The following is a 19,174-nucleotide window of genomic DNA, read 5'->3' on the forward strand; positions in this document are numbered from 1 at the left end:
ATTTTTATAGATTTTTTCCGTGATCCTATTAATTCTGGTTATTTTATTAAAGGAAAACTATACCCCCAAAATGAATACTTAAGCAACAGATAGTTTATATCAAATTGAATGACATATTAAAGAATCTTACCAAACTGTAATATATATTTACATAAATATTGCCCTTTTACATCTCTTGCCTTGAACCACCATTTCGTGACTCTATCTGTGCTGCCTCAGAGATCACCTGACCAGAAATACTACAACACTAACTGTAACAGGAAGAAGTGAGGAAGCAAAAGGCAGAACTCTGTCTGTTAATTGGCTCATGTGACCTTACATGTGGTTTGTATGTGTGCACAGTGAATCCTACGATCCCAAGGGGCGGCTCTTATTTTTTAAAATGGCAATTTTCTATTTATGATTACCCAATGGCACATACTACTAAAAAAGTATATTATTATGATAATGGTTTATTTACATGAAGCAGGGTTTTACACATGAGCTGTTTTACTCAGTATCTTTTAATAGAGACCTACATTGTTTGGGGGGTATAGTTTTCCTTTAATAAATAAGATCAGATCAAGCATGGGAGTGTGGTTCTTGTTTTTATTTTTTTAAAAATATGACATAAATTTGGATTTTAGTAAATAACCCCCTAAAAGTGTGAAACTTGTTCTGGTGCTGATTGCTTCTGTTCTGTTTTTTCTGGCTGGGCACTATAGTGCTATGTGTTCCTTCCTATTGACTACACTTCTCCTTCAACTTTCTTCTTTCCCTCTGCCTGCTTTCTTTTACCATGGGCTTTATCGTGTTCTACTCACCTGGGGCACCATGTTTTTGAAAGACTCCATGATTTTGGAACTCTTGGCTTCTTGGTAATAAGAGAAGCAGCCAGTGATGATCACGACAGCTGCCAAAACGATACCAAGATACAGCTGGAAAGGAGACCGTAGAGTGACGAAATGCACTGCACATGCTCTATATATAGTTACTAAGGGGTTACACTCATTTTGAATGTCAAACTAGGCATATTGTGTACTGTAACCAGTATGGAGCGCTGCAGTCATACTATAGCTATGTTTGGTCATACTATAGCAGGTCAACTCATTGTAAGCTTAGCATCTGTAGTCATAGCTCATTATATTGTAACCTTATAAAAAAAGTGTACAAATCAAGTTTCTATACATAAAAGGGATTCCCTGTATGCACTTCTTGAATAGTCTAGCTTTTCAATGTAAACATATATATATTAATAAACCCATATATGATTTCATTTACTTTCATAATAAACTGAAGTTTAGACCTACCACTGAACAGAATTTTTGAACAATAAATTGTCACCCTACAGACATAAACATATGTTTTCTCTCAGCTTCTCAAAGCTGATTGAGCATACTGAGTAAAAGCCTGTAACATCCATTAAAGGAGAAGGAAAGGTAAAAAATAAGTAAGCCTTATCAGAAAGGTCCATCTAAATATACCAGTAAACCCCCAAAGTAATGCTGCTCTGAGTCCCCTGTCAAAAGAAACACCACATTTCTTTCCTTCTATTGTGTACTCACGGGCTTCTGTATCAGACTTCCTGTTTTCAGCTTAAACCTCATTGCCCTGGGCGTGAGCATGCTCAGTTTGCTCCTCTCCCCCCCCTCCCTTCTCTACTGTAATTTGAGCCCAGAGCAGGGAGAGACTCAGAATGATGAAGTGATGTCACACCACATTAATACTGCAGCTGCTATCCTAAACAAACAGAGAGCTTCTAGAGCTTTTTACTCAGGTATGGTAAAACATCCTACAGAATAAATATAGCATTCTAGCTTGCACTATTGCAGCTAATCTATTGGCAATAAAATGCCTCCATAGCTTTCCTTCTCCTTTAAGTGCAAGTTTTTCTGTAATCAATTAACACTGTATATTGAAAATGTATCATAATACATTAATTAGGGACTTCAACTACCTACTGTATATTGCCAGTTACCCCCCCCTTTTTCTAAGTGTCTACTTTTCCTGTTCCTGTGCACTTATGCTATCCAATGCCTGTAATGAGCTGGTAGAGAGAGAGAGAGAACTGAGCAGCACATCTAGAAGAGATTGAAACAAGAGGTATTTGTGCTGCTCACATTGTCGCCTGCAGGATCATCCTCCACACCCTTCTGGATGCTGTAAGCCAAGAAGCAGAGAATAGCCCCGATCCACAGTAGAATGGAGAACCCTCCAAATAACTGGCGGCAAAACTTTATCCACTCAGGGGTTGTGGGAGGAGGGGTGAGGGCATTAGGTCCATCACGTTCCAGAATCTCTGCTGCTTTGCTGAGTGTAAGCCCCTGTGAATAGTTACAATAGTGTGAGAGATGTGAACAGGCAAATGAGCAAAGGAAATGGCATGAAAATAGTTGTGTGTAAGTTCAAGAAGGAGAAACTATAAGTGTGATTGTGTGTGTAGAGGAGAGAAGAGAAAGAGTAGGAGGAGTTGTGAGTGTGTGTAGTGTAGAGCAGTATGAATAGTAGAGGAGATAAGGAATAGAAAGAAGTGTGAGTGTGGCTGTGTACACTAGAGAATAAAAGGAATTCAGTATTGTGTGTTGATTTGCCGCAAACTCCCACGTTCCGGCAGCGGTGAAAATATTTCGCAAAACTGTGTCAAAATTAGCCATGTGGCTCAACACTGCATTATATTTTTATTACATTAAAACACTCTCATTTTTTGATGTTACTGTTCCATTAAACAGCAACATAGTTGCAAAGTGTAGTAGTAGATACCATTACCAGTCAACGTGTTTTTTTAAGAAATTGGAAACATGGCAGCTCTTTTTTCTATCGAAAAAGCAGTTGTAGCAAAGTGGATGGTAGTAGCAGTATCCTGAGCGAAAAGCCCCAAAGCAGAAACAAGGTGCAACGAAAAAAAAATGCCCATGGAGGGAATGTAATATCAGTCGCAAAGACGTTTGTGAATGATAGCCTCACAATGTTTGCTAATGTGAACTTCGCAGTGGATGTGATAGAAATTTGCAATCGCAAAACATTTTTGCCACAAAATATTTAACGAAACTCCAAAGCAGGTGTTAAATGTTAGCAATGCACAATTAAGATTTGCAATGCAATAAAAGCCTAACGTAGACGTATTACATTGTGGCAGGCGACTTTTTATTCACAAAGTTTTGCTCTTTGCGAATTTTATTACATTTCCCCCATAGACTCTAATGTCATTTGTGCTAAAAATGATGCGCGACAAATGTGACAAAATATTTGCAACAAAAAAGTTTCGCAAATGTTTGTGCCAGATTCGCTCATCACTAGTGTAGAGTGAAGGACAGAAAGAGTAGGTGTAAGTATGAGTGTAAATGTATGAGTGGGGTGGAGCAAAGGTGGAACAGGAACAATAGAAGAATATGGCAGCTTTGGTGCATCACTCACCTGCACACAGTCTGTATTGTATTTTCTGCATACTTCTTCAACTGACATTTTGTGCTCTGTCTGGGGGATAAAAACAAGGAAAAGTTGTAATTAAGTGCAATGTTAATATCATCTCTACACACTACCGTTTTATACTCTCAATTCCTTTCAGACTGCACCACTAGCAATGAAATTTCCCATCCATACCCCTCAACTAAACACACGTGCCCTGATTCACTCCCTCTTCAGCTACTAATATCACACTACTACAGCCATATACAGCATGTGGGTAAACGTTATTAAAGTGGACAGCACAACCCTGGGCACAGCTGTGGTTATGTTTATAAAATGTGCAAAGTTTGCTAACTTGCTCAAATGACATTAGTCATCTAACCAAGAGCCTCTTCACTAACACCCCCCAATCAAATATATTATTCACAGCCAAACCCGAGCAGGCTGTTACCCTCACTACTCAGTCATTTGTCCCATAACTTACCATGGCCACCTCTTTCTTGAGATCATCCATTTCTTTCTTTGGTACCCCCTTACCCTTCTTAGGGGATTTTTCATCTTTATTGTCCTGCGTGGTGGCTACGCGGTAACTGTCTGACCGTCCGTACTGTAGGAGGGGGAAAAAAAGCAGGGTTATAAAGCAATACACACAGGTTCTACAGAAAACATAAACACATACAATAGTGAATCATGGAACACAGAATCATGGGTTTAGAAATTACGCCAAAACCAGAAATGTAGCAATCATGGCAGACAAATATATGTTGTTAGTAGTGGTATCAACCTGGAGATCAATTAAGAAGAAATCTAGAGAAGGCAATAAATACGTGATTAAATACAAACTGAGGTTTCACAGAAAATACCCAAAGACATATAGGGCTCCTGGTACTGTAAGACGAGAGAGTACTTTATCCCACCAGGGGGAGCTAAAGCAGCCTAAAATCAGGAGACACCCCCCCCCCCACACCGCCCCATGAAATCTGCTAATAACCCTAAAACCAACCACAGAATCTACAAGACTTCTATCAAATTCTTCCTCGTGTATTGTATTGTACATTTTGAGGGGGGTTGAGAGCAGAGGCAATGAAACTAATGGAACCAGCTGTCAGATTTGATTCTGATATTCCTTTGGATTTACACCCTGCTCCAGGCTTGAGCTCACAGCTTTTATTAAATGTACATCTCATGCAGAGTTCTGGCGAGGATACAGTAGGAGCTGTAGTTCAAACGAAGAGCAACCATTTCAAGGAAATGTAATCCTAAAATCTATTTAGTCATATTGCTCAAAGTTCCCTCTTCATCCAATTTAAACAACTTCCATTTTTTTCTAGTTGTCAAGATATTAGCAGTTTTTACACTACTAATATAATGAATTTGAAACAACAGGGCCAGGTGGAGCTGTTCACACAGCACCAGGAACAGATCAGTGCTGAAGTCTTCAATAGCATTTTCTCTGTGTCTCTACTAGTAACTACTAGTTCACAATTTTTTATATCTGCGCCCAAAGCAAAATCAAATAATGCTGCCAGGCAGGTTATTTCTGTATGACTCCCTGTGAACTGTCATTTATAGTCTATTCTTCTAGGTGGCAAAAGGCTCTTTATTGTTTTAACCCCCAGGCCTGGATGAGGAATGTGTGCTTGTGCCTCCTGTTTGGAGGAAATATGGAACGGAATCCCAGCTTGAAGGCAATATAATAATCCCTGAGCTGGATTGGAGGATATCGCTGTCCTTAGCTGTGCATGCACGTGTGATGGAGTAGGAGTAGCTATATATAGTAAGAGCTTTTCCTGTGCTGATTTAGCTTTAGAAAGTATTGGGGATTAGCAAATGTTATAAAGCGAGATGCATCATGTCCAACCAGGCACAAGTTGCTCACAACCAGAGCTAGAAACACCATTATGCTAACCTGCTTCCATGTATCTGGCTGCACAACCAAAGAGCATGCTGGGAACAGTTCATATTTGACTGGTCTTAGGTTGTACAACACTACTTTATATAACTGACTGAGAAGGCAAACCTACCATAACTAATGAGGTTTTATGCCTAAATGATTTGCTAGAACCAGTCTAAGAGACTTCTTGCCCACAGCCATGATTCCATGCTGGCAGTATAAAATGGGACAGGTCTGCCGAGCTCTAGCTTCTATCTCCTGCTCGTAATGAGCCTCCTGTGCTTGCTCAGGCTGAACTGGTTAATAATAAGCCCAATTTCATCCTTCGTTTAATGCCGGCTATCACATAAACCGCACAACCGCCAAGAAAATGCTTCCCCTAAAATGGCGCTGAGAGAAAAATTCAGACACGGATGAAAGGGCATCAAGGACAGCTCTCCTCTCTCTTCTATCACTCTGTCTCCATCTAAACTTTCTCTTTCCTCTCCCCCTCTTATAGCTTCTGCATCCATCTATCTCAATAATGTTTATTTTCCTACCTAATTTATTTATCCTTCCTTGGTCTATGCCTTTCATTGCTGCCCCATACATTGTCCCTTTTGTGCCACATCTTATCTTCTCAATTCAACTGCAGATCCTTCTATGCTTTGGCTGGTGTCTGCTCAGGCTTATTTTAATGCTTCATAGGGAAGTTAAGGGTAGTACAATTATATGGGGCCCTATCATTTTTTAAACCAGTATCCTACTTATCAAAGGCTCCAGAACACCAAGTAGGTTTCTGATACAGGTCCCATTATACGGTGAGGGCATTGGCTGATGGCGGGGATGCAAGTACCGACAAGGGTTAGAGGGCTGAAACCAGAGCATCACCTTCTTCTATTGCTCAATGCCTAACAGATATATTAGGGATGTCCTACCTATGGATCAAAAGCTGTTGTTAGGGTGCAACTTCTATTACACCCCATAGCCAAAACGGGAGACCTGGGAGCTGTTAATCAATAAAAGCTCGAGGGCTTTAATGTGTAGGTAGTACAACATTAGCAAACTGGACTATGCTATTCCAGATTGTAATTTGTCATTGGCAGGCCCACTAAAGAAAGTGTGTGGGCGCTTATAGAAATATTTATGCTTTAAAGGGTTTGTTCACCTTTGAGAGCTCTTCAATTTGCATTTTAAGCAATCTGGTATATAAGGTCCAAATTACCCTAGCAAACATGCACTGATTTAAATAAGAGACTGGGAAATGAATGGAAGAGGCCTGAATAGAAAGATGAGTAAGAAAAAGTAGCACTACCAATACATTTGTAGCCTTACAAAGTATTTGCTTTTTAGAAGGGGTCAGCGACGCCCATTTGAAAGCGCCAAAGAGTCAGAAGAAAAAGGCAAATAATTCAAAAACTATAAAAAAACAAATAATGAAAACCCAAGTGAAAAATTGCTTAGAATTGGCCATTCTATAACATAATAAAAGTTACCTTAAAGGTGAACCACCCCTTTAACATTCCCTAACTTTTTCCTAGGACGCTGCTGAACTGAAACTTAAGCCTAGCCCCAAACAGTAACACTTAATAACTGAATATGGTACTAAAATACTCATTCCTTTCAGTTTATAGGTGTAGTCATAAATCACCTAGGCATAGACTTACTATGATTGCCCTTCGGACTTAATCACCAATAGACTCACTGCGAATGGATCTTTCCGTAATTTGGATCTTCACACCTTAAGTCTAGTAGAAAATCATGTAAATGTTAAATAAACCCAATAGGCTGGTTTTGCTTCCAATAAGGATTAATTATATCTTAGTTTGGATCAAGTGCAATCTACTGTTTTATTATTACAGAGAAAAAGGAAATCATTTTGAAACATTTCATTTATTTGGATAAAATGGAGTCTATGGGAGACGGCATTTCCGTAATTCGGAACTTTCTGGATAACGGGTTTCCAGATAATGGATTCCATAACTGTATTATGAAAATGGTTTCTTTACATGAAGCAGGGTTTTACATATGAGCTGTTTTATGCAATATATTTTATAGAGACCTACATTGTTTGAGGGGTATAGTTTTCCTTTAAGGATTCACTTACACAACCAGTTTAGTTGATCTCCCACAAGCATTCATTATACCATCTTTAGCAACACATGTCCATAGACATGTATAAAAGACATATTATCCTAATGAGTAATTACTGCAAGACTTTTTTTTAAATTTAGAGGCATGGAATGTAAAGCTCCCCAGCTGTTGTTAAACTAGGGATCCCTGTATCATACTGAGCCTTCTCTATTAATGGGCACTGAGTGTTTCTGTTGGCACAGTAAAGGAACAGAAAGAAATGAACCACAGTCAACAAAATCTGACCCATAAGAACATTTGCATAACCAAGGGCTCAGTCTAACTAAGCAGAAACTGTCTGACTACATGGCACTGAAGTAGACGTTCATGTCTCTCACACCCAAGTTCTCTCTTGTTCTCTCTCCCTGTTCCATATCTTGCTGAGTTTGCTTTTTCCACATCCTAATCATTTTTTGTCTCTCTTTTTGTTGTGTATATTCACAAATAACCTTGCTCATGCTAATCCAGCAGTGACCTTGTCTTTGCAGCAGTGCGGGAGAAGCTATGGCTGCTAAGAGAGAGAGAGAGAGAGAGAGAGAGAGACAAAGATGGAGGGAGGTAGTCGCCTGGAGCTGTGCCAACGCTGCAGCAACTGTACCCTGCTGCCTGCAATAAGCGGCCACCAGAGCGGAGAAAGGAGATACCCCCCGAACTAACACAGAAACCACAGGAGCCACCTTTTGCAATCCAATAGATGTACAATTGTCGGTATGGTAAACACAGAACAGGGAAGCATAGTTTATTTATTGCTGGCCTTTAGCCATTACAGTGAAGGTTTATAGAAAGTCACCTGGTTGGCACAAGGTCGCCTACTTGTGTATAATTTCTTGCCTGTGCCAATATCTGTACCAATATCTGTACCACCTAGCTTATTCTGTGTTAAGCAAATGGATTTTCTTATCTCATCATAGTTATTATACTACATCTCCCAACATTCTCTGGCAGCTGAAAGTTTGCAGCTAGGGAGCTTGCCACCAGGTCCTTTCTTGCCTTGGAACATAACCAGCAAGATCAAATAGTGCTAAGGGTCGGCAATGTCTTCAATGTCTACAGATTGGTTTTGCTAAAGCTGTGAGCCATTCATTTAAAAAAAACATATAATAGCATCTAACATTACAAGTCATACTAATCAAAGAATTACCATGTATTACATGGTGTAACAGAATCAAGGAAGGAAAATAATGCTAGACAGACACTTAGTACTGTAATGTACAGAAGATCAGCTTTATTAAGAATATACTGGCACCTTCACAATGCTGGGAGACTATAATCTGAGATGTGAATGTCTCTCTTTTAGTAAAGGGCGAATTTGTCCCGTTTCAATTTCCCACGTAATTCACAAAACTGGCGAAATATTCACGAAACGCGAACAATTCGCCGGTGTCAAAATTGGCACCATTGCCGAAGTTCATGCCGGTGCCCATTAAAGTCAATGGGCGTCTGTTGATCGTCGCTGACAAAGTTTTGCGGTGAATTGCAGAAGTTCACAGCGAATTCGCACCTGACGAATAAATTTGCACATCACTACTCTGTTTTGCTAATAGGTCAATAAAAACAGGGCCCTCCTATGGCTGAACTTGATGAACTTTAGCCAAATATCACACTCAGCTATTGTGTATTATAAGAAATCATCAGATTATCAGCATTGAACAAGGAATTCCTAAACTCTGAAACACAATTTTGGGTAATCAATCTATTTATAGTAACCCTAACCAGGATCCAAGAACCCTATACCAACAATACATGATCTCCTAAATATCTGCACTGGATAGGAAGGTAATATGCTCTGTAGGACACAATCTTGATATCTATTTGCATTAAAGTACTGCTCCCATGGCCAAAACTGCTGGCATCACAAAGTAGAGAGGGCAGTAAGGGAATGCAGAGGTTTTCAGAGCTTTGTTATTTAAACAGGTTGGGAAACCATATAATTTCATTGGCAAGGTTTAAAAAAGTATGTGGGTGGCAAAACTCCACTATAAAAAACATGAAAAATCTATTTGAAATTATTTGAATTTAACTTTTAGTAATTTTTAGGCTCATGTCTTCTTTGCAATGATAATTTTTTTTAGCACTTACAGGTTACAGCAGTTCCCTTCTGCCTCTAAGGGGGACCCAAAAGCAATGGGGCTAGGACTTAGAAGGACTTAGAATGCCATTTGGAGAGGAATGCTTATTTTGTAGCTTGGGTATTAAAAGAGCTACAGAAGAGTGATTGTTACAAGCAGGTGTCCATATCTAACCACAATCTTATTTTAAGCTATCCAGAGGTAACAAATTGCTTGGGGGTTTAACAACCAAAATAGTCTGAAAGCCTATGTAGAATAGGAGCTTCTGAATGCAGGATGTGTGCAGTTGAATTAGAATGGGCAGTTAAAGAAAAATAAATCTGAAATAATTCTAAAAGGAAGGAGAAATGTGTACTTTAGTTTGTGTTCCCATTTAGTTTACAAATAATTATCAAAACTTAGGAAGGATTTCTTAAAAGGCATTTAAACAAAGAAAATAAAGGTCTCAACGTAGACCTTTTTTGTAACTAATTTGACAAATATAGAGCAATGCAGAGGTTAGCACAGAAGTCTGTTATGTGCAGCCTGTCGATCAGATGATCACTACGGGAAATATTATTGAGTCTTCTCCAAATTATACCTAAGAACTTTCTAGATTTGCCCGGAAACTTGTAACCATTAAATTAAATACCAGGACTCCAGGGACACAGAAGACTTCCTAAAAGACTACCAGCCAACACCTAATTTTTTCAGTAAATTCTCACTAGTGGGTTTACTTAACCCCATCCTCAGCTGCTAAAGTAGAATTGTTCCACCAGTCGAATACCTAACTTCTATGATAGAATTTCACCTGCTTGTTATACTGTTCTTTACCAACCTAGTACAGTACATCAACCGCCAACAAAAAGCCAACAAAATCACTAATTCAAGATTCTCCCTTAATTTTTCTTCATCACCGAATCTCCTGTAGTTATACAGCTGATTGCTGCAACTTCAACCCTAACTAATACAGCAGTCCCAGAAGATTCTTACATACATGTACCAACAACCTCACTCCTAACGCAGCCTATTCCATCAAGCCCATCACAAATGGTCTTCCCTATCCATTTCAACAAGTCTATCTCTAAATTGTATAGTACAGTTTCCCCTGTCCTTCCCAGCAAACCCATCACTAACTACTTCTTTAAAATATCTCTTTGCCTTTATCAATTGTTTGTCTCTGCATCAAAGTTCCTGGCTTATTTATACCAGACCATTTTCTTAACTGAGCTATTGATGGTCTACCCCAGTGTTTCCAGCAACTCACGCCAATATGCTGTACACTGACAAAATCCAAGATTCAGTTAGCTGAAGCTGGGACACGTTTATTTTTTCCTATCTATTTCAGCTCAGTCCTGATCATGCACTGCAAGGCTTAATGGTCCTCAAATAACTACCAGTTCCAAAGTACAAGGGAGTTGTGCTCATAGCAGGAACCCCAATTCACAGGGAATGTAGGGGAAGATGCAGTGTTTATGTGAGTTAGCATTAGGGTACATTACGGTACATAAACATGGTGGGCAGGGTTGCAATGCAAGGCAACTAATCTCATGTTTCCCAATGGCTCTGTACACAGACCACACAGCATAGCAAATGAAGCATAGCAAACTATTAGCATAGAAAATGGAAAATATGTAGTGGTCTCAACGGACTTTAACTTGCTACCCCAATGTCTCCTTCCTTTGTAATACTAACATCTTTCTTAGCATCACAATCAATTCCTTAATTATCAAGACAAATCCTTCCTTTGCTATTGTTTGCACGTGGTGCCATAAGTCATTGCGATAAAGAAATATACAAGTCTGCAATAAAATGCACCAACCACTCTTTTTAGTCATGGCTTCAAGCACTCTACAAAGTTAGTATCTGGCACCACTTCCAACCCCCCTCATAATCCCAGCTGGCGCATAAGTGTTCTCTGTTCAGGAAGTTAAAAATGGACACCTGGGAAACATATAAAACTATAGTACTTATAAATACAAGTGACACAACAATGATCTTCACCCCTTTCCTTTTCAGTTTATAACTATTCTATTCTCAGGCTGTAACAACCTGTTAAGGCAAGGTGAACAAATAATTATTGCCAGGTTTTAGAACCTATATCTGTAACTGAACATCCAATGCCCATCTTGCCTGGTTAAAGCTGTCCTCCAGAATAAGGGTCTATAGCTTCTTACTCAACAACTTCCCTGTGTTGGCAGTGGGTTCCAAGTCTCCAAACGGAATGGAATGCTTTACTACGGCAGTATTCACCATTATTTTAAGTAGATTTTTTGTTTGCTACCACAACTTGTGTGAATGTTTCCATCCCAGAATGTGGCCACAAGTGCCAAGACTAAGTCTAAGGCTGAATTAATCTTACCTTGTGTGGAGTTCACCTGCTTAACTGGCAATAACATTTCAATAAAGGTAAACAGTCTATCCACAGTACAATCTTGGGATTATTGATTGGCTTGGCAGGTCAGTCTGGGGAGTATCAAGTAGTGCATCTCTAGGCCGAAGCCAAAAGAATTTCCGCTCTAAGCTTATGTAAGATTGAGCTGGAATTTATAGACCCTATGGCAGGGATGGGGATGTGCAATGTGTCAGCAGTGATATAATTAGGCTGCAGATAGAAGAGAAAATTGTCCCAGTAATCTCTGCTAAGCTTCACTCAGAAGTAACTGCTGAGTATCGACCTCCTTCAGCTAAGGCTTCCCAATGAGGAGGGCAATTAGCTTTTTCAGTATCAACATGAAGCAATTTTTAGAATATGGATCTTCCCTACGCCAGCCTCTCCAACTATTGTTTACCTACACATGCCGACAACCAAACAACAATATGTTGTAGAGTGGATGGGACAAGTTGTATTTTCAATATAGCACAGTGCAGATAATAGAAAAAATATTGGATATTGTCATTAGCGATAACAGGGCCCTTCAAAAAGTTTTGTGTCCTAAGCTACACCACTGTCATGACCGGCCCTACAGACACACAAAAAAAAAAATATATATTTTCAGCAGGTCAGTGAGTGTAGCAATGATGCTTTAAATTACCTCTTTAAGGCCATCCAGATGTGCCATTTCTGCACTTATACTTCAATTTCTCCTTATGAACAGAAGCTGATCACTTGTTTAGTAATAATGATCAGAACAGAACTGCAGAAGAGGGCAGCTCGATATCCAATAGACTCAGCCCCCAACCTGGCCCAGTCTTTTTTCACTATGCCCCTACCCCATCACAATCCTCTCTTATACACCAGCATTTCCCCTAATTTCCTATCACCCATGTGCACAACAATTAACTTTCATACACAATAAAAAGGGGGCAGATCTTTTACCTCAATGTATACCCCAGATGGGAACAGAGTAAGGGTGTGGCAGGGTCTGCCATGGACATGGCCATATGTCACCCATCCAGTTCCCTTAAGTTTCTATCAAGTTTCTTCTCTGCATCTACCTTACTACCATATTATACTTACTAACCAATTGTTAAAACCACTTCCAGCCTCACCACCTTGCCTTATAATATAGACTATACTACAGTTGCAGCCCCTTCTCTGAATATATTGCCTGAATATACACTCTGTACAACAAGAGTCCCTTTTTGATGTCTATATCATACCCTAATCTACACAATACCCTACTTTTAAGTGCATATAACTGGGGAGAGACATGACTTTCATTTAATTTCCCTATGTACAACTACACACATCACTGCAGTTATACCTTCTTGACCCTCACCAAAAATTGATCTGTGTGTCTGTACATCTCAGGATCATTACAATAAACAAGTGATCAGTTACAATCAGTGTTGCTAGAAGACTAAATGTCACACCATAAGGAAGAGTTCCTTAGACAGCTTCAGGGCTTTGTCTCCTCTGCATCTCTGCTCTAGGAAATAACAGTGGCTCTTCTGGGAATTCTCATTAAATTCTCTTGGTGCTCATCTGCTGTGTGTTTAAGCTCTGCACATGCATGCTGTGCTAATCACTACTAAGCAGACACATGTCTGGGACTTATAATGCACACCATGACTATGAAGGAACATCTCTGCCATCAGTACCCTGGAGAATCACTAGGGAACCAGGCAACCACTTCCTGCCTCAATCTAGAGGTAGGGTGTGTATGTGGGAATTACCTGCCTTTGTATTTATGTATATACCTTTCCTGGTGTGAAAAAAGGAAGACATGCTGGACCCTGGCCAGTGCAAGAAGGCGGGGGCCCAAAACTAACTTCCAAAATCTACTGTGGGTAAGAAGCTAGGATTTTCTTATGAACTCTTTACAACAAAGCAGTAAACCCCCTCACTCTCCAAATTGCCCAAATCAATTCCAAATAAAGTGCAATAGTATATAAAGTGCTTAGTGCCACTGCAATTGTGTGCTTAAATCACCATCAATTCGGTATACCACACATCACAAAGTTAATTAATGAATCTATTCAACTTAGTTCATTAAATGTATGATAAATCGAGTAATTAAAGTACATGTGCTGAAAATATAAAAAAATTGAGTTGATCAATATATGAATTAAAAATTAAGGAAGCGCCAGCAATTCATGAGCTAAAAGATGAGAGATGGAAAATAGTATAGTGGTGGAGTTGTCCTAATGAAAAGTTTCTATAGATTTTTCTAAGCCCTGGGACACCACACAAGGGAGAAGGCATTACACTGAGGACTGTGGTCTTTAATATTAAGCTTGTCTATCTCATTGTAAGAGGACTGACTTTCCCTAAAAAAACACAAATCCCCAGTTACTTTGAGTAAAATGAGAATCAGAGAAAATGAATGCCATGCTCAATATGGCTAATCCAATACACAGCTCCACTGATCAGTTTTTTTTAAAAAAAAAAAAGGTTAAAAAGGAGAAAATTCATCAGTGATTAATAAAATTGATTGAAGGCTTGCCAATAAATGTTTTAGGTGAAATATTACTAAAACATCTTTACACCAGGTCTATGACTCCACGGCCAACAACTGGCTCATTATCCTTCTATAAACTGCAGTGACTTGCAGACATGTCTGGAGTATAATAAGTTAAATACAAACTTCTAAGTATAATAACATGTATAGAACAGTGATCCCCAACCAGTGGCTCTTGAGCAACATGTTGCTTACCAACCCCTTGGATGTTGCTCCCAGTGGTCTCAAAGCAGGTGCTTATTTTTGAATTCCAGGCAAATTTTGGTTCCATAAAAAAACAGGTGTACTGCCAAACACAGCCTCCTGTAGGCTGCCAGTCTAAATAGGGGCTATTAAAATGGCCAATCACAGGCACCCCAGGAACTTTTTTCATGCTTGTTGCTCCCCAACTCTGAATGTGGCTCAGATGTAACAAAGGCTGGGGATCCCTGGTACAGATTATGAAGCCAACAAACTCCAACTTGGGGGTTGGGTCCTCATCTTTACCAATTAAAAGCCTTGTCCAATCAAAACCCATCAATAAATTCATTGATGCTGTAAATTATTTAGCATTTTAATCATTTTATTTCTTTGTGATCTTGTAATGATCAATTGTCTAACCTTGTGCAAAATATAAAAGGGCAGGGCTCTGAGAGGTTGGGTTATTGTCGTAGATGATTACATGGCCATGGGTGGGGCACAGTGATACTAAAGCACAATGGTTTCATGGCTGACCACACTGTTACAATAACAAGAATGCAGGCTAATGATCCCTATATATTATTTAAAGGAGCAATTACAGTAACTGTATCTGCATTCCTGATATAGGAACCAGATGTAAATGTCTATATTGTCCATTCACAGGATGCAGTGCCTGCCAACTGTTGCAGAACATTAACCCCCCTGCATCCCCAGTCCTCACACAGCTATAGGGTTTAGGTAACATGAAAATAACAATAATCCACCTCCATAAACTGACCAGAGACTCCAAATGCCACCGTATTGCACAACATTGTATCTACAGTCTGGGAAGTGGCCTTGGGAAAAATTTAAATTGTAAGGCAAGCTAGTGTAAGAAGCACTTTACAGCAGGGATGTTCAACATGCAAAATGCAGTAATTCACAACATTCCCTGAAAGCCAGCCCTAGAAATTGCAGTTCAGCAATCATAGTTCAGATCATCTGACCATTTAAAGCAATTTGTTTATCCACTGTTCTTGATGAGTAAGATCTACCCCCCCCCCATATCTAACAGTCACTTGGTTCAAAAGTTATTCTTCATGAAAGCCAACATTCCTCCATTTGCCATGACAAATTGACCTCTAGAGGTCACTCTTTCATTCAATGTCTATATGAAAGATTTCAAATAAAGCAGAATGGCTGCTCTCCTTATTATGAATAAATACAGTTGGGCTATTAAATCATTTTTTTTATAAAGAATAAAGCACATATATGATCAGCGCCAATACACAAAGCTATATAACCACTGCTTCTGTCGGTATGTGCTGAACAGCCTAAGAGCCAGAGTGGAGTCTATAGGAAAAATACAAACTCCTAAATGAGATTTGCGAGGCTGCTACCATCTCTGTGATCCTGAAAGATTTTCCTGCTTGGGTGACCCCTGGGTCCTCCAGTCATGAATCATCAGGGTCACATCCTACTTTAAAAAAAGTGAGTGTGAAAGTCTAGTGGATCGTTCATTTTAGGGGCAGACAGCCATCTTGGAATTTTAGCATTCTAAACAGTATATACATCCCTGTCCCCAATTTCATGGGAATCCTGAATCCCTTTTCTTGTGATTCTTCATTCTCTCTAGAAATCTCCCTTTCTCCCTATAACCCTCCTCCCTCTTTTTACAGTCACTCTTCTATCCAAACCTCCATTTTGCAGATGCTGATTTTTCATCCCATTTCAGCCCAATGTCTGCCTTTTCTGTCTCTTGTACTCTTTCCTTTGCTGCACATGAAGGTCATCGAATTTGTGACCTTTGTACTAAACAGCCCATCACTCTTGGCAGCTGGAAGTATTGTCTGTGGGATGCAGGGGGTTTCAGTTCAACAATATCTGGAGGGTCATAAGTTGGACATAATTCTTTGTTGCCTTGCCTGAGCCTTCCTGCAATCAGATCTTTAATTTGAGCCCTATTTTCCCTTTCTCTTTCTCTATCTCGCTCTGTCTCTCTCCCTATTTTTCCCTTCTCCCTATTCCCTTCCTCTATTCCTCAATAGAACATTCCGTCATCAGTCTCTCTGTCTCTACCATCTTTTCACACCCCACCAAACCCACCATGTGATCTGTTCTTTCCCCCATTGCCTCAATCTTTAATTTCCCTTCATCTCTTTTCATTTCATCTGACATATCTTTGATCTTTTGCCTCGTTCCAAACACAGAATTGTATCTACTCTCCCCGACTCAATGTTAGTAGTCAGGGATTATCCTCTTTCATGTCCATGCCATATGTTCCAACCCCCCCCCCTCAGGATACATGAGGGGGGCTCTGAGAGCATGCGTAAAATATGGCAGAGCATTACATAAAGCACCCACATCCTCGCTGTAGCATATAGGTCACCTATTACATGCTGTATAACTAGATATGTGCAGCATTTATGCCTATGTGAAATATGTGTTTCCTTTTTAAATGATACACAATAGTATATGTGCATAGCAAAGAGTGTGTGTGTCAGGTATGCTTGTGTGAGGAGGAGGCCCATGTATGGCTATGAGTGTGACCTTGAACAATGACATTCTGTACCCCTGGGCCTTAAGAACCTCTCACCCACAGAAGCAGAGATAATGCTAATGGATATTGGCAACATTCATCAGTTCCACAATACAAATAAAATCACATAGCAAATGTTTCCATGCAGGCAGATTATTCCTTTCTATAAAATCTTATTAATCATACAGCTCCCATCCGTTTACTAAATACAGGAAAGAATCATTCTTAGCAAGAATTGTTAGTTTTAAATATATTGTAATACCACAAAAGGCAAATCTGTGCAGCCTCCCAATTATAGGCTTTAGATGGCTCCTTCTGTGCCACCTCCCTGGTCAGTTGTTTTTTAGGTCCATACTAATGGCTCCCCAAGTGGAGAGTGGGAGCCAGAGGATTAGTTCTAGTGCAAGGCGCTGGGAGTCAGATATCACATTATCACTTTGGGTTAAATGTGAGCATGGCATGGCTTGTATCTCTGGGGTGGGACACGTGATAATACCCTACAGCTGAGGTTAGTGCTGGGAAGAGCAATGATCTGCAGATTTATACTGCACTAGTCTCCACAATGACCTTCATGTGCCCTTCCCCATGTGAAGCTTGCCTGGGTGATGGATTTATTCTGATCCCCATGGAACTCTATGACACATATGGCTTCTCTGATGTTTTCCTTTTTTAACCTCTTCACTCCCAAGGTGAATCCCATCCTATTTTCCTGCTATCTGGGGCAGACAGTTGCTTCTCCAGGATAAAGCTAATTCATCCTTGCAATGTCTGCCCAACTCCCCATCTCTCATCTTATCTGTCTCTATCGCTCTCTCCCCTTCCAACTGTCGCTCTTTGTTACATATGACCTCATCTCGTCCCCCCCACCCCACGGAGGGCCCCAAGGACGTGCGGTCCCCTGGTAGTTACGCCCCTCCCTTTTCTGCGTCTGTCCACCCGTGTTCACAGAAGCCACTGCACAGCGCCGCGTACCCCACTGTCCCCCCATCGAGCGAACGTTTCGCCCGGCTTTTATCCTGCTCTGATGGTCATTGCAAGGTGGCCCCATTGCAGGGAATGTGGGATGGCAGATAATTGAGCGGCCACTGAAGGGGACCCCTAATCAGCTTAGTAGCAGGGATTGCAGGCGCGTTTAAGTCAAGGAAGGACGGACTCTGCTGTCGCAGCGACTACACCAAAGGTTCAGCACCACGTCGCTGTCCGCGCTCAGCAATAACAAGGAGGAAAAGAGAGGTGACCCTTAGCTCCGCTCCTAATTTACACCCGCTCTTATTATACTCACCCCCATGGCTCTTTCTCAGGCAAGGACAAGATGTGGCCGGAATCCTTTGCAGGGGAAATGGGGGGTCACCAGAGCCCCAAAAAGAAGGGGAAGAGAGACAGAAAGAAAGAGGGGACTAGAGAAGAGAGGAGGAGGAGAGAGGCAGCTGAGGATGAAGCGGATTCAGCTCTGTGCTTAGGGAGGAAGCTGCTCCCTCTCTCACCCCCTCTCACACAGTTGGTCCCTCATATGCTGCAGTCACTTAGGCCACACCCGCAGGAGCCTCTCAACCAATTCACGGCTGCCATTTATCCTCGCTGCTTCGTACCGCCATGCACCCTCCCCTTTTATTGCAGCTGTTACCTTGTTGAAGGTGAGTGTAAGTGTGCAAGAGAAAGTGTGAGCAAGTGGCAGAGTGTGAGGACACGTGTGTGGAAGGGGAGTGTGTTATCAAGGGGGTGAGGGGAGTCTATCAGGAAGGAGTGAGGGGAGTCTATCAGGAAGGGGTGAGGGGAGTCTATCAGGAAGGGAGTGAGGGGAGTCTGTCAGGAAGGGGGGGAGGGGAGTCTGTCAGGAAGGGAGTGAGGGGCGTCTATCAGGAAGGGAGTGAGGGGAGTCTATCAGGAAGGGGGTGAGGGGAGTCTATCAGGAAGGGGGTGAGGGGAGTCTATCAGGAAGGGAGTGAGGGGAGTATATCAGGAAGGGGGTGAGGGGAGTCTATCAGGAAGGGGGTGACGGGAGTCTATCAGGAAGGGGGTGAGGGGAGTCTATCAGGAAGGGAGTGAGGGGAGTCTATCAGGAAGGGAGTGAGGGGAGTCTATCAGGAAGGGGGTGATGGGAGCGAGTCTATCAGGAAGGGAGCAAGGGGAGTCT

At 40.9% G+C, this 19,174-nt stretch overlaps 1 protein-coding gene across 1 annotated transcript in view; it reads right to left on the minus strand.

Moving 5' to 3' along the window:
- atp1a3.L (ATPase, Na+/K+ transporting, alpha 3 polypeptide L homeolog) overlaps positions 1-18,504 on the minus strand; it is a 31,369-nt gene extending 12,865 nt beyond the window's left edge. The window contains 5 exon segments of the mRNA NM_001086971.1: positions 804-917; positions 2,100-2,303; positions 3,394-3,453; positions 3,869-3,991; positions 18,323-18,504. Coding sequence (NP_001080440.1) covers positions 804-917; positions 2,100-2,303; positions 3,394-3,453; positions 3,869-3,991; positions 18,323-18,328 — 507 coding nt within the window. The 5' untranslated portion in view covers positions 18,329-18,504.
- Positions 18,505-19,174: the final 670 nt, after the last annotated feature.

This window comes from Xenopus laevis, chromosome 7L (genome assembly GCF_017654675.1).
Source record: "Xenopus laevis strain J_2021 chromosome 7L, Xenopus_laevis_v10.1, whole genome shotgun sequence".
NCBI lineage: Eukaryota > Metazoa > Chordata > Amphibia > Anura > Pipidae > Xenopus > Xenopus laevis.